Here is a 16,222-nt window from a genome sequence, read left to right on the forward strand (position 1 = left end):
ATGTATATGTTTATCATATGAAGAAGTTTATCATCTGTGTCAAGAAAATGTTATATGAGACAGCTTGACAGTACACCCCATGTGGATTATGACTATCTGTATCTTTGAGGTCCAGTGAAATATGTTTGTTCCAGGAAAAACTAAGGGGACTGTGTTAGCTGTATTTCTGATGGGCTGTCACTTTTCCCCCGGTAATCTTCTAACAATGAGATTTAGCTCATCCTCATGCCTCTTCCAATGTCAGTGGCTGTAGCAAATTCAGCCACTGTTTTTGCCTGCAGTATAACTTTTGTTACCAGACTTACAGAATCATTTTCCCATGCTGAACTGCTGGTGTATATTATTTGTTGATTGCACTAATTATATTTTTTTACTGAAAGGCATTACAGAGTACTTCTTATAGATTAATCTCATTGGTCAGTACTAAAATTTGCTAACCTTTTCTGCTTTTTTCATTGTCTGTGCTCACAATATTTTTAGTGTGAATTTAAGCTTTAAATTTGAACATACAGGGCTGAATAATGAATTTTAGTAAATCCAAGCAATAAGTAAGTTAAGGTGTTGTAACACTTTAGATTGCACTGAGTAAAGCAGTGGGACGCCAACCTTTTTGGGAAATGTATCGCAAATTAGCTTCACACCCTCCCTGAGTGCCATTTCCATAATCTTCCCAGGCTTGATCAGCTGCTCTTTCTGTTCCCTGCCTTGTTCACCTATCCCATTAGCTGCTCCCTACTCTGTGTTCCCAGTCTGCTTTGTTTCTCTATTTTCTGCTCCCTGCCTTATCTTGCTTGTGTTGCCTGTCCCCTCCCTAGTCTGCTGCATGCCACATACAGAAGCTGCCTGTGCCACATATTGTCTACCCCTGAATTAAATGATTCTTCAAGGGTTTGCATTGTGCTGGACTGAACTGTTATATTATCATTTATGTAGAGCCATTATTATACATAATAGATTTGTCTGAAAACAAATTGGATTAGGACAGGGCACATGTGAAAAGCTACATAATCAAGATAGAAATGTAAGGAAGCTATTCATTCTGTCCTTCATTTGGTGGTTCATGTGTGAAAGATGACTTTTTTTTTTCCTTCCAGAAATATTCAAAATTCTACATGACATTATCTGATCTTGTGTGATCTTAGATAGAAATCTATCTTGTTTGTGGCCTATTTCAGTTTGACTAAATACGGAGGAATGCTGCTCTCAGCCCACAGTTTCATCTGTGATATGATACAGAGGATATTCAGGATTCAGAGGAACAATATCGCAAATACAGCTATCACATATCTAGGGATCTACCAAAGTCATGGTGAGCTAAAGAGATTTTCGCAGGCTGCTGACGATGCATGAAGCTGATTTTGTGGCCTTTTCATGGCAAGCCTGTCCCTTGTTGCTGATTGGCAGAAGGGCCCCAGTGGCCCTGCCCCTTGCCGCTGATTGGCTGAGGGCTGTCCATTTGGTGGCCCTGCCTCTCACTGCTGACTGGACAGGGATGGGGCTGCACAATGGGCAGCCCTGTCAGCCAATCAGTGATGAGGGGTGGGGGGCAGCTGCAAGGCTGGACTGCAGCGGCCGTGAGGTCTGTGGGCTCTCTCAGGGGAGCCAGCATTTTATTTTTAGTAAGGTTTTTTGTTTGTGGGGTTTTTTTAGATTTCGTGGACAATGCCTGGTTTCCTGGACAATTAGATTTTGGACCAGAGAAAGAAAGCCAGAGAGACTATCCTAAAAATGCAGATATTGCTGTCTGCCCCATGAACTGTGAGTCTATAGTTGTGCATAAAATTTCTTTCTTTGCTACAGAAGTGATCTGCATAGGGGTGCCTTCGATGCAGAAACAAAAGCTCTTTTTATCTCTAATTCAAATCATATTAAACAACCTTTGGATAACTCCCTTAGCCCTACTGACCTTATCACTCTCTATAACTATTTACATTAATTTGCTTCCTCATTAGACACCCTGATAAACTGTACACTTACCACACCTTTGCATAATACCTTTTAACCCTTTACAAAGTCAATTTCTAGCATATCCACTGATATACCAGGAAGCTATGAATGTAAATAGCATCCATAGGAAAACAGACACTTTGGAGATTTTCCACTTTAAATTTCTGGAGTGGCAACAACCTCTGGAAATATATTTTCAGCCTTGCAATGTAAATTAAGAACAAAAGTCTAGAAAGATAATAAACAGCTTTTATTTCACATACATGATTTACAATCTGGAGAATAAAATACTACACAAATACCATAAAGCTCTGGAAGTCTTACTTTAGGTAGATACCAAAGATTTATTTTGCTTTATTGCATTTGCAGAAACACAGAATGGCTTCACAGTGTTGTCTCCTTCAGATTTTAACTAATGTAGGCCAAAGTTAGCTCTGCTGATTGCAGTTTCTTTTCCAGATACTTTAGAAAAGAAATGTATAGTGTGGTTAGTGACAATAACTTGGCAATTCCAATAAGATATGATTCTGAAAATGCATCTTTCTAGGGGTTCATTTGGTACAAATCTGACAGACTCATTAATTTGTGAGTGAAGGGATGTGCAAGCTTGTTAACAAAACAAATCGTAACAATAAGTCACTGACAACATTCCCTTTCATTATTAGAATGCTGCCATGATAAAATGCTACTTGGAACAGGCTTGTTTCAAGTGTGGTTCGTGCAACATTAGTACATCAATTTAAAAAATGTTTTAAAAATCCTGTGCGTTTGTGGGACACTCCTGTTAGTTCCAACAGTTTCCAGGATAGTGGATGGTGGTGGAATATAGCTTTTCCTCACATGATTCATCTGAATTGATTTTAAATATGAGACAAATTGCTTCCAGCAAATTTGGCTCTCTGCCAGTTAGATGCTGGTATTTAAGGAAGCTGTTGAAAAGCAGACACAGCAGTTTGTCTGCAACTTAAAATGCAAGTGGGAAATTGAAAAGGCTTCTGAAACACCCTACAGTAATATGCTCAGAAATCTAACAGTATTGTGCTGGGAGGAGGCTGAGTTCAGAAAATGTCAACTAAGGCTATTAAGAGAAATGTATTCGGGGAGTGGCCAAGCAGCGATCATGAAGGTAACAGCTCTAGCCTGGTATTTGCATGGCAGCATCAAGTCAGTTAGCTAAATCCTGCCAGTTCCAAACTGGTGGAAATGCCAGCTATACAGACTCTGCGTCAATCAGCTGAACTGGAAATTGTAAGGCTTCTTTATGGTAAACACATAATTAAGAACTGCAAATGCAATTACCATATTTCACAGTATATAGGATAACACGATATAAAAGTTGACCCCATTTTTCTGATTAAAAAAATAGGGATTTTGTAGATCTGGTGTATAAGTTGACCTAACTTTTTGGATCAGAAATATAGGGTCGCCTTATACCAGCCCCTGCATGCCCTCACTGTGGGCCAGGCACCTGGGGGGTGGACGTGTGCTGCAGCACTGCTTGCCAGGGCTAGGGCCATGCTCAGCCCTCAGCTGGTGCAGCCCCAACCCCTGTGAGTGGCGCTGCCTGGGCTGCACCAACCAAGGGCCAAGCCCAGTGCCACTTGCAGGGGATGGGGCTGCACCAGCCGAGCACCGAGTCCAGCTGCGCCAGCCAAGTGCTGAACATGGCACTGGTTGCAGGGGACAGGGCTGCGCTTGGCAGCGCTACTCATAGCAAACAAGGCCAGGACTGGCCCTTGATTGGCACAGGCCCATCCCCTGCAAAACTGAGCTTCAAAACTCAATTTTTACACTGTGAATGACAGTATCTAGATAAGGGGAAATTTGCATCACTTCCAAGCACTCTGTTGGTTGCTTTATGGACAGAAATGACCTTTCACACTTGGCTGCTGAGGCCCTAATGCTTAGAAAGCCTCAGGACAGACCTTTGAATTTTGCTGCCAGAAGTTGTTGACAGTTACCTGGACCAATGGGTGACAGAAGAAAGAAGTCCTGTAGCTTTCTACAGACATTTGTAAACGACTAATTTTGGTGGCTATGTCACTTTCTTCTAAGGAAACAGATGAAGCATCTGTTACTTCTTTAAAGACACTGATCCTTTCTCTCTTTCAGCACTCTTCTGCTTTTTCAAGGACCATCTGGGAACATCTCTGGATAAAAACATTCTCATGCCTTTATGCCAGATTTGGAAACTGAAAGAATGTTCCCCAGTCCCCCAAATCCCAACCATCAGTGGGATGGGGCAGACAAAATATACTTCAAGAACAGCACAATGTAGGAAAGGTGTCCTATAACTTCACACTGACATGAGTCCCAAATTACCAACAGAGAAGGTGATGATAATTCTCACTGCTGGATTAATCCAGGACTGTTCGGTATCTGACTATGGATGGTACGTGTGATTATTGGTACTTCAATCCTATCTTTTTAGGATTATGCTCATTAGGCCTCACAAGTTATTCACTACAACACAGACCAAGGATGATCATAACTAAGTGAACTAGATTAAAAAGCAGACCTGATTTCCCTCAGAAATCAGACACAGAAGTTGCACTCTCTTCAGTAAGTGTATGAAAACAAAACGCATGATTTCATGGGCTGTTTCTGCAATTTGCTCTTTGCAGATGCTCAGCAGCTGGTATGAATGGGCCTTTAGAAAAGGGTATTCATTACAGATCCCAGTTCCATTGACTGCTTCTCCAGGCTCCAGCATACCATGACTTGAGATTTGCAATATTTCCTAATTTTAAGTTCAATAGGAAGTTGGATGCTGTAATTTGATTGTGAGGTAGCCAGAGGATACGGAAAAATAGTAGATTAAATGTCTGTTATTAGCATGTGATTGTACTGCAGCTTTTACAAAATGTATGTCTTTGTTTTTTAAATCATAATGAATATTTTAAAGGCATACTACAGCACATTGCTCCCTTTATTTCAATAAACTTAATTATTGCTTTCAAAGACTCTCTCTGAATTCATAAGTCTCTTGGTCCATCCAGCATGGTCCTGGAATTCATGTATTTGATTTCCTTCAACTGTGATGTTTTTGTACCTTGGTGAAGAAGAAATAAGGGAGAGAATTAGTGTACTCAGAACAATTTGTACCATGAATTTACAGAACAATTTCCAATGTATCTTTACTTTCCTGATAGCTTCAGAAATGCAACATTCATGCTGAAAATTGATGATTTGCTTTCAGTTACTTTATTTTTTGGTAAAACTAAATAAGCTGTTTTTCTAAAAAATGAAAGTAGGGGTATGCATACACATATTAACTTTCTGAAAGTTAAGCTGACTTGATTTTAAGTCAACTTAATTGTCAGAGTGTACAAATGTATATGGAGAAGAGGTTACTTAAATGTTGTGAAGATAATACACCTCCTCCCTTAGCTCACAAGATGGCAGCTCTCAAGATGGCTGCCACCGTATCAAGGGAGCTACACAAGTGTATGCTCTGACATGGCTTAAGTTAAGTCAACTTAGTTAAGTTGACTTTGTTAGGTCACCTTAGTACATGTGTATGCACCCTAGAATACAATGTGGAAAGCAGTTTTTCAGTGGCATGTGTTCATACTGATTGGAAGCAAAATGTCAGTAGTAATTGGACCAAATTGTTTATGTGAAATGTTTAACATTTTAAGAATAGTTTAAACGATTCAGAATCACCTTACAGTTTGACCTTAGAATCAAAATTATTTCTTGAGCACCCAATTTTATAATTTGTGCTGATATATAAACTAAGTTCCTCTTGAAAACCCAACTTACCGATATTGCAATCCAACATATTATCCTGATATTAAAAAAAAATAGTTACGACAGAGTTTTACATTTTAAAAAAATGACATGAGCGTTAATTAATTCTTTCATCAATTGATAAATACCTGGCTCTTCTTTAATAATTATCTCACAATGCACATCTCAAATTAATGTTTGGTTAAAATGGATTGTGGGTTTTAACTGCCAGTATTTATTCAAAAAACTCAAGATATGTTGAACTTAAATCACTGAAGTTCTATCATTTTTTTCCCTGTTTATTCTGAAGCTTTATGGAAAGATGGCAGTTACTAAAAGAGACTGTACAAAAAGGCACAATACCAAACTAGCTCAACACAACAGGAAAGACTAGAAGCATAATCAAAGCTTATTATTGCTAAATCAGGGTTCTTAAAGATCCTAAAAATAAAAACAGAATTGTTCAAAAAGTGGAAAGAAGACTGCATGACTTAAGGTTACATGAGTCAGTATAAGAAAATAATGCAACAATGCAGAGATAAAATTAGAAAGGGTGACTTACCATTAGCAACGGATGCAAAAAGTAATAGGAAAAGATTATCTATGCATATTAGAAGAGAACAACAAAGGAAAATTCATTTCTTAAAAAGGAAAGAATAAATAACAATGCAGAGAAGACTGAAGTATTCAAAGCCATCTTTACTTCACACTTCAGGAAAAGGTTAACTTTGATTTAAATACATCGCTAAATTCCTTTTAGAAGGGTTGTAAATACTCTGGAGGACAAGATTGGAAAAGTGGTACAAAATCATCAGGATTAAGTTCAATAAATGCAAGTGGTAAGTGCTACACTTAGGAAAGAAAAAATTTAATGTGTAATTACAAAATGGGAAACAACTGGCTATGCAGCTTCATGGCAAAAAAGGGACTGTGGTGTATAAGTGGATTATACAAATTAAATTATAAAAAAATTGTGCTTTTTTTAAAACACAAATCTCATTCTGGGATGTATTAACAGAAGAGGTAATTCCATTTTACTTGATGCTAGTGTGATCTCGGCTGTGTTACTGTGCTTTGGGCACTACCATGTTAAGAAACATATATACAAATCAGAAAGAGTCCAGAGGAAGGCAGCAAAAAGCAAAAAACAGGGCATGTGAGAATGATTTGAATGAAATTATTCTGTTTAGTCCAGAAAAGAGAACATGAACAGTTTTATATGTTGTTATAAAGAAGATAGTGATTAATTATTATCCATACGTATTGAAGGAAGGACGAGAATAAAACACCTAATTTGCAACAAACGTTAATTTGCTCTTTTGGGTATTTCTAACTGTTAGGGTTGTAAAACAGCTACCTAATATGACTGTGGAATGTCCTTCACTAGAAGCTTTAAAGTACCCACTAAGTCAACATCTGTTAGGGTGGTCTAGATATACATTATCCTGCCTTATTGCAATTGGTTGAGCTAGATGATTTCTGGATGTCCATTTCAGCTTTCCATTACTAAAGGTATGTACCCTTACTATAATTACCTGCATTTTCTTTCCACAGAAGACTCCAGTATAACCAGGACGACAAGAACACATGTTAGGTCGCACACACCTGCCTCCAAACAGGCATTTCTGACTGCACACAGCTGAAATGTACAAACGTATTTGTCTTTAATCACAAAAGCAACATCAACTTCTTTGTAAATCAGATGACCTCAGTGCTGGGTAGCCATGATCTGTGTGTACTGGCTCTGTGTGGATAGAGGGATCATAAGCCTTCCATATGGGCACATGCTAGAAGCATCTCTGAGAAAAAGACAAGGGCTACGATATGGACCTAACTACTCTGGACTACTGCAATGGCCCTCAGGTCTGTTGTTGTAGTACATGAGTTAGAACAGCCCACTGAGACCGAATACCCCTTGCTTGTCTCCATATTCTGACAGACTGCAGAAGTATTACACAATAGTCATGGGTACTATATATGTCTGCAAACTTGCAATTTGTTAACTTCACTGAAGAAATACATTTATAGTAAAGATCACATCAGACTTACGGGTTTGACATTGAACTCCTTCCCACTGTGGAGGGCAATGACACGTGCTTGGTCCAATACATTCCCCGCCATTCTTACATTCCTGAAGACAGATGGCTGTGCAAAAATCCCCACCAAATACACATTACATCTCTGATTTTTAGGAGAGTTGTTAGCTACACTCCTCCAGCCCATATGGTGCGAGTACAGCTCAGCAGCACAAAGGAAGATACAGGAAATGGTACGGGAGAGGGATACAAAATACATACCATTTTAATATGTATTATATACTATTTCTTAAACATTTTCTGCCATTGCTAAAATAAATACAGCCCTTCTCCTACATACCTGTCTGTCCTTCAATCTCTCTTTCTCAGTTGAGCAGTTGGACTAATTTTTGTGGGCTCACAGGAGGTACAGCAATTCTTATATGTTGCTCTCTGGCAGAAGCTACAGCCATGGATGGACGTACTGAATCTCTGCACCTGGCCTGGCCTTTGGATTCTGTCTCGGTGGTCTGAGGGGGGAGGGAGGATGGTAGGTCTTAAGCAGCTTCCACTCCTCCATACTCTAGGCATGTGTGTTAAAGGTCTGGGTGACTAGACCTCTTACACACACCATGATCCAGAGGACAGCCAGTTACCTACTACTACATAAGAGGAAAACATAGTGGCTTTACAGCTCACTTTGAAAAGGATGTTTTCTGTGTAGGAGGCATGATGGAAGACACCCAGGCAATAATTATGGATGTACAGAAGTGGGGAAACAAGTCTGGCACCACTGGGAATGAGGTATATTCAGTAAGTTATGTAATCTCTAGGTTTTAAAGTACAAAACAAGTTATAGCCCAGTCTTTAAAAACTTAAAAAAAACAACCAAAAAAACTTTGTCAGGACTTCAGGTAAGCAGAGGAAGTGATGTGACAGCAATTAAAAGTATATGAGGCAGAGTAGTGACCACCCTAAAAGGTGAGGACAAAAACCTTGAAAGTTGGCAGGGTTCAGGAAAAGGACATAGCACAGGGATGTGAAGTGGTTATTATATGATCAGAGCAATGGGGGAAGAGAATGCATAAAACTGAATGACAGGAAAGGGGAAGTCAGCTGTGTGCCAGGACAGAGCATACTGCAGTTCTAAAGATTTGATATAAGGTGGTTTTAGAAAGGAGCTTTAACTGTCTGGGGGGAAGGAGGGGGAATCTGTTTGTTTGTTTGTTTGTTTTTTAAGCTAGATACTTTGGCCAATGCAACGAACATATTTTTAGGTTAAAATCTACATCTGCTTGATCCTATCAAACATTGAATATGTTGCAAAAATATAGCTATGGATTGAAATTAGTGTAATACTTCCAAAAATGAAAATACTGAGAGAATTATTTAGGAGTGCCTGTATTTATTTAATGAAGAGGCATTTGGGGAACTCATTTTGATTTCAAAGCAGTATCACTTTATCGATTCAAATGATAATTTCTGATTTATAATGTGAATTCTGTATTAGGATCTTGAGACAGGTGTGCTGAACAGTTTCTAACAGACAAGATGCTGTGAATGAACAACTGAAATTTAGATGCCTTTTTATTTAGCCAAGAACTGAGAGAGAAGACAAATATTATGTGCTACCCTGGATTAGAAAGTACTGCATGCTGTGTTCTCATGGTTAAACTGGAAGCTACCTGGCTTTGTTTCAGTGGTACTGATATGACACCTTGCATTTTGATGCAAATATGTACTCAGAGGAAAACTGGTCTTTCTTTTGTTTTTGTTTCTTTGTTTTTGTGTCATCTTAATTTCTTTTGTTTGGACAGAAAAACAGACTTCTGTTACATTATTTATCTAAAAGTTGTGTTACAACTAAATGGGTATTTATTTACTTTAATGGCTTTATGCACATTAGGTATAAGATACTTACGTGTATTACATGCGTTTCCTCTCCACCCTGAGGGACAAGAACAAATGTTTGGTCCTACGCATCTTCCTCCATTCATGCAAACTGGGTCACAGATACCTTAAAATAAACAACATTTGCTGATTAGTACCTGTGCTTTAAATTCACCTTTGCTTCTAAATATTGGAAGCAATTTTATATTGTCTTACTTTTTTCACATCTTCTGCCAGTGTATCCATCCAAACAGGTGCAAACATTATTTCTTATACAATGGCCGCCATTCTTACATGGAGGATTACAGATAGCTTTAAAAAAATTAATTGTACATGCTTTATTTTTGTTGTTGCATATTATTCCAGGGAAACAAATAGATTGATAATTGATTTCTGAACTGTTGTAATCTTGTATTATTTACATTCAGCCAAATCATGCCTGCCTGGTAGAAATTATACTGACAAGGAAAGATACCTACCTGCAATAAGTGGAGGAACTATCTTGTCAGCACAAGGGAGAATGGAACAGGTTACCCAAAGAGGTTGTGGAATCTCCATCCTTGGAGGTGTTTAAGTCCTAGCTAGACAAAGCCTTGCTGGGATGATCTAGTTGGGGATGGTCCTGCTCTGAACAGAGTGTTGCACTAGATGACCTCCTGAGGTCCCATCCATCCCTAATTTTCTATGATTCTATGAATGGCTAAAGTGTGACAGCTTCATTGCACTCTAGTATTTCAAGTAGCAGTGTACCTATAAGCTCCTTATGGCCCAGATATAGTCAACAGACTATGACCAACTTCTGCACAAGAGTACAAGACGAAGACATGGTGGGGATCAGATGAAGCTGTGTTCGTACAACAATCTGGTCCAGTATAAGCAATTGCATCTTAAAGAAAGTGTGATTTCTATCTTGCCCTATGTTATATCTGTGTTTAGCTCAGAATTTTTAAAGCCATAAGGTTTGTCCTTTTAGAGAAGCTGCTTTCCCAGTGGCCATCTCATCAAGACAGCGGGAGAGGGAGAGGGAGAATTATTACCATTCTGACACTGGGGACCATAGAATCCATATGGACAGAGGCAAACACTTGGCTTAGTACAGGAGCCACCATTGAGGCACACTGGGTTACACATGGCTGCAGAGTGGAAGAAAAGAAAAAAAAAATCCCAATAAATCCAAATGTAAATTCATAAGCTATATGGGTGATTGAATAGCTTGATTGACTGAAGTTACAGGGATTAAATAACTATGCACAATAAGAAAAAAAACAAAGCAGGTAAAATAGCTGAAGGTGCCATTCACTTGCATACCTTATCCAGTGCTAACAAGCGAGTTAATAACTGGAGGTACAAAGGGTAACTAAGGTTCTGCAGCAGTAACACTAGAGACTGGCCCTTTCTTGAGCCAAAAGGTGCCTAATTTTGAGGTCTGGGAGTTCCTTTGGCTTCTTCCAGTCCATGAGCATAGATCCCAAGCAATTCCCAATTTTACCTGTACTGCAAGTTGGTCCATACCAACCAGCTTTACACTGGCAGGTATCTGGAGCAAGACATTCACCACCATTTTCACAGTGTCTGTTGCAAACCACTATAATCCAGGAAGTTAGAAGAAAACACAAAATAAGAAGATAGTAAAATAATTCATTACAATTTGTTACACTGTAATCCAGCAGGGGCCAACCTTTTTGGCAGGCATGCTGCAAATTAACCCCCTCCCCCACAAATGCCACTCGGATTCCCTTTCTCTGCCCTGTCTGCTTTCTGCTCCCTACTCTGTGCTCCCTGACCAGTCTCCTGCTCTGTGTTCTGCTTCCTGCACTATCTGTTGCTGTGCTTTGTGTCCCCTCCCTGATCTGTTGCAGGCCACACAGAGTGGCTGACCATGGCACTTAGGCTGCAGTTTGGCCACCCCTGCCCAAACCTATCACTTGAGGAAGTGCATATAAGATAGGATGTATCTCAGTGGCATAATTAAGCATGTTGCAAGATTGAAAACTGTCAAAGAAAAGTCGTACTTAAGAAATGTTTCCAGTCTAGTTCTATTGGGCAACCATCTATTCAAGTACTTTTCTACAAAAGGGAAAATTTAAAGATGGAACAACAAACGGGACCCTAGCATCAAATGATTAATGTGATCAGCTTCAGGATGTTTCATTCCATTCTCCTTCCATCTTTTTTCTGTTCCTCAGAATTGATTCATGGTGAGATCTGTGACTATCTGGCAAGGAGGAAGCTTTTAGGAGCACTCCTGGCTATGGAGAACCATGAGGCAGTTCTTCAAAAAACTCTCCCTTCCATATGGGTTTTACAATATACTTCAAAGCCATATTCATATTTCATGACACCTGAAAACAAAAGAGCCTACAGAGGTAAGGATGTTAAGAGTAACTAAGAGAGTAAAATAGAATTGCTGTAAAAACTGGGTTTTTTTTATATACAGACTTGTCAGTTACTAACAGTTAAGACTGCTATGAGAATTATTCCAAAACTGGGGTGAAGTAGCTGGAGTATATAAAGTCAGATGAAACAGAAAACATCCATGGGACTAAACCTGTTCAACACGTCCAGCTATGATACCCATTTTGCATGCGAGATCAAGGAAAATGTCCATGAACGTGTTTTTAATTTCAGGGAGTCTTATTAACCACTGATTTGTTATTTGCTAATATTAGCTTCTAAAGGAAGACCATCCCCTCACCAACCAATCAATTTAAGGAAAAGTCATAAATAGCAACCAAATGCCAAAAAATTGCACTTGTTCTGGTTATAATATCCCACCCTCAATAATAATTCCATCTACCTACATGGAAAATAATAATACTATGTAGGATTTCACCCATTCAGCAGTCTGTATAAACATTTAGTTGATGCCCCAGTTATGTAACCTTCATGTACTCCTTTATTTACTAACAGTAAACACAGGGTATCAAAAATTTAAAGCATGACTTTTTTTTTACTATGTCTGTAGGGGAATACATATCATATTCTTGATTTCTCCTTATTTATATGCTTACTTGTTTCACACCGTGGTCCTACAAAGCCATAAGGGCAGGTGCAGAGATTCCTGGCCAAGCATGTGCCTCCATGTTGACATGGTGGGATACAATGTGCTGCAGGTATAGAATTATGATGTCAAGAAGTCAGCTCTAAAAAGATCCACTGCACTAGTTATTTTAAAACAGCTGGTAAGGTTACCTATTGTTAATCAGCTAATGATTATATGCAAAAAACTTGGAATTAAAATGAAGATGTGGCAACTGGTATAGGAGCAAATACAAGAAAGTGTCCGATTCTATCAGATGCACACGCAACTTCGCATTGATCAAATTCCCCATTGGCGAAGTGTACCGACTGCAGCATTTCCACTGAAATCAATGTAGCTGCACCTGTGTGTATCAGCAATTAATATTGCCCATTGTTCTCTATGCAACTGAAGGCAAAATTTTACTCAAAGGGCCTACTCTTCATTTTATCAAGAGTTTCTAAGAATGCATAGTAGGGAGAGGGTAAACCTAAGAACAATGTCAAATTTCAAACAGAAAAAAATAAAAATGGTTTGTGCTGCTTGGAACTTTTTTAGTCACAGCCAAGGGTTGAAGTGCCCATCAATGAATAGCTTACTGAACTGAATATCTTGGGGAGATGAATGAGATTAAAACTATACTCATAGCAAATACAGATCCCTAATTATGTGAATATGCGTACATGTATACATATATATGGTATGCACTGTACTGATGCATTGTATTAATAGAAGTAATATGCAGCTTTCACTAAAACAAGACTGTTTATGATGTTATAGATAAAATAAAACAAAATTGTTTTTATTGTTATATACTGTATCACTAAATTTAAATATATATCACTTGAGCTTATTAATGAATTTAAGCACAAGTAATGTTCAATTTCAATAACATTAAAGAAAGCTTTATTGCATAGTTTATATCTCCATTTTATTCGAGAAGTTGTGTAAATAAACAGATATCTCACCCCTGTCAAGATGGATATTCAAAATTGTGATTGCTGTATCAGACTTCTTGGGGACTTACTATATTTGAAACAAATGATGCCTTTACCTTCATCACAGGTTGAGCCATTGTAACCCGGTGGGCATTCACAAATATTTGGTTTAATGCACTTTCCACGGTTTTTACAATCAGGTCGACAAAAAGCTGGGTAAAACCAACAATTATTTTAGATGCATCCTTTAGTACATGCTACTTAGATAGGATAAATCCAGCGTATTGTACTCACCAGTCTGACAGCTGTAACCAGAGTAACCAGGTTTGCATTTGCAAATATTAGGTGCCACACACTCCATGTTTTTGCCACATGAGTGCCTACATATTGCTGCAGGGCAATAAGAAAAAAAACAGCAGAGGAATAAGGAGAACAACAGCAGAATTTTGTCCTAATTAAGCCTTACTTAGTGTGATTAAATATATCACATAGAATCAGTTAAGGTCCTTGCCCTTAAGCATGGAAACTTACAGACACTGAAAAAACCCCGTTTTTTTAAATATGCATTCACACAATTAAAACAATTGGTGAGAACATTTAAGTTGTACCTATGATAATAATTAAATAAAAGTCAAGTTGGGGTTCTTTTCATTTTAGGTGTTATATTTTGAAATTTTAAAAATATCATACGATCCTTTGTTGTAAAGTATTCAGTATAATTATTTGCAATACCTCTGCAAGTGACACCATCTCCATAATATCCATAAGGACAGAGACCACATCTGAAGCTTCCGTTTTGGCTTGATTTACAAGGGACCCCAGGAAAACAGGGTAAATCAGCACAAGTTAATACTTTAGCCATTGTTAATGCATCTGATTCCTGATCTGTGTCAAATACTTTCGGTGGGATAGTGATTCCAGTGAAAACAGATGGTAAACGACTATCCTTTTGCTTGAGTGCTGAGTGTTCAACTTTGTGGCTATTTTCTCTTTCTGAAACTTTGCTTGCTAGAGAAGTCACATTGCTGACATTTATTTTGTTCCTAAGCAATGAGTTTTTGCTAGTATCTAAATGGCTGGTTTCAGCTTCTGTCTGTGTTCTCTTCTCAGGTAATACAGGATTGTTTCTTGAAGATTTATTCATCACAGTGTTTGCTGAAGAGCTTTCTTCTATGCTAACCAGGTGACCATTAATGCCACTAAAGGTATGGTCAATATTTCTGGCAGAAGCAGATTGCTCAAAAGTAGTTCTTTGAGTATTAAATGATTCCCAGGTTGGTTTTGTTTTTACTGTGGAAGCTGATGGGGTGCTACTGTTTATTTCCATAGCAATATAGCTTTTGGGACTACCAGTGGGACCAGGTATATTGCTTGTGGCATTAGGAACTCTGCCGATGGACAACAGTTGAAAACCTACAGAACATCAAAGAGAAGTTAAAAGGTGTAGAAACAGTGGCGACACATAGGGGCTGCACGGGAGGGCACGTGCACCCCCTTAGTGCTGGTGCACCCCCTGACTGGCTGTGCTCCCTGCTTAAGCAATGGGCAAGGGGGGCAGGTGGGAGCGCCAGTGCCCCCTTGGTGAGTGCCAGCTGGGGAGTGGGAGCACTGGATGAAGCACCATGGCCATTTCTGGGAGCGGTGCGGCTGCTTCCTGGTTAATGTAATTGGCTGTGGGGGGACACCCCCCAGTCAGTGAGAATGGCCACAGGGGACCCCCCACCCAAATAAGGTGACACCAGTTGCCCATGTATAGAAATATTACAAAACTTATTTTCTTCTGGGTTTTTTTAATCCTGTCTGTAGGATATAGCAGTCTGTTTCTGGATTTTTTTATTCATACTTAAAAATATACTCTCTAGAATGTAAGCATGCTAAGCCTAAATAATGGCCTCTCAAAAGGTAAGTTCAGCTTATCACAAGGTCTCTCACAGCTCTGGAGCCAGAACGAGATGTTCTCTTTCCACTGTTCCCCTTACAAACACTTGTATCAATATTGTTAAATGAGGAAATCAAGAAAAAAGCTATAGTATAATTGTTGTTTTGTATTTAACGTACAAAAATTAATCAAGGTTATATTTTAGCTTTTTCTTTTACTTTGCTACTCTATTATACCAACTGGTCTGTGTCTTTGTCTATTATTCGATAGGTTTGCAATATAAAATTGTCTCAGCATACTAATTATTTTTATAACCCACCAGAAACCTTAACAAGACCTATTGCAAAGCAACTGAATCTGGATATTGACTTAACTGAGGCAAAGTCCCATATAAGATTATATTTTCATCAGCAAGATTTAAATCTAAGAGGCAGAGCTATCACTTTATCTTACAGATCTCTATAGCAGGCAGGTCTTAGTGTTACATTCATTAATGATTCAGTCCACCAGGGTCTTAGTTATTGGCAGTAACACTATACACAGATGTTTTATAATAGGTTGCTGAACTAAATGAGTCCATCTGACTAAAATTGTTTGTGAGCTCCAATTTTGTTTTTATATGTGCTTGTCTGTACAGTGGCAAGGGTGTGTTAGATTCAAAATGACACGGAATAAGTTCCTTCCTTATCTCACTAAGGCTAAAAACAGATGTCATCCTTAGAGTAGCATCAGCTGTGCCAGGAGCTGTCCTGGCACAGCTGATTTGGTTCACTGGGTTGCCTATTGTCCTGAGTTGGTGTGC

At 38.7% G+C, this 16,222-nt stretch overlaps 1 protein-coding gene across 1 annotated transcript in view; it reads right to left on the minus strand.

Annotated features, from left to right (window-relative positions):
* Positions 1-4,857: 4,857 nt before the first annotated feature.
* Positions 4,858-16,222, minus strand: part of VWDE (von Willebrand factor D and EGF domains) — a gene marked incomplete at its 5' end in the record, with an annotated part of 105,044 nt that continues 93,679 nt past the window's right edge. Inside the window, 11 exons of the mRNA XM_019507980.1 lie at positions 4,858-4,999; positions 7,215-7,318; positions 7,729-7,824; positions 9,616-9,711; positions 9,801-9,896; positions 10,622-10,717; positions 11,074-11,169; positions 12,596-12,691; positions 13,658-13,753; positions 13,836-13,931; positions 14,274-14,954. Coding sequence (XP_019363525.1) covers positions 4,979-4,999; positions 7,215-7,318; positions 7,729-7,824; positions 9,616-9,711; positions 9,801-9,896; positions 10,622-10,717; positions 11,074-11,169; positions 12,596-12,691; positions 13,658-13,753; positions 13,836-13,931; positions 14,274-14,954 — 1,574 coding nt within the window. The remainder of the gene's footprint in view (positions 5,000-7,214; positions 7,319-7,728; positions 7,825-9,615; positions 9,712-9,800; positions 9,897-10,621; positions 10,718-11,073; positions 11,170-12,595; positions 12,692-13,657; positions 13,754-13,835; positions 13,932-14,273; positions 14,955-16,222) is intronic.

The sequence above is a fragment of the Gavialis gangeticus genome, unplaced genomic scaffold (assembly GCF_001723915.1).
Source record: "Gavialis gangeticus isolate Ggan-Ray unplaced genomic scaffold, GavGan_comp1, whole genome shotgun sequence".
NCBI classification, from domain to species: Eukaryota; Metazoa; Chordata; order Crocodylia; family Gavialidae; genus Gavialis; species Gavialis gangeticus.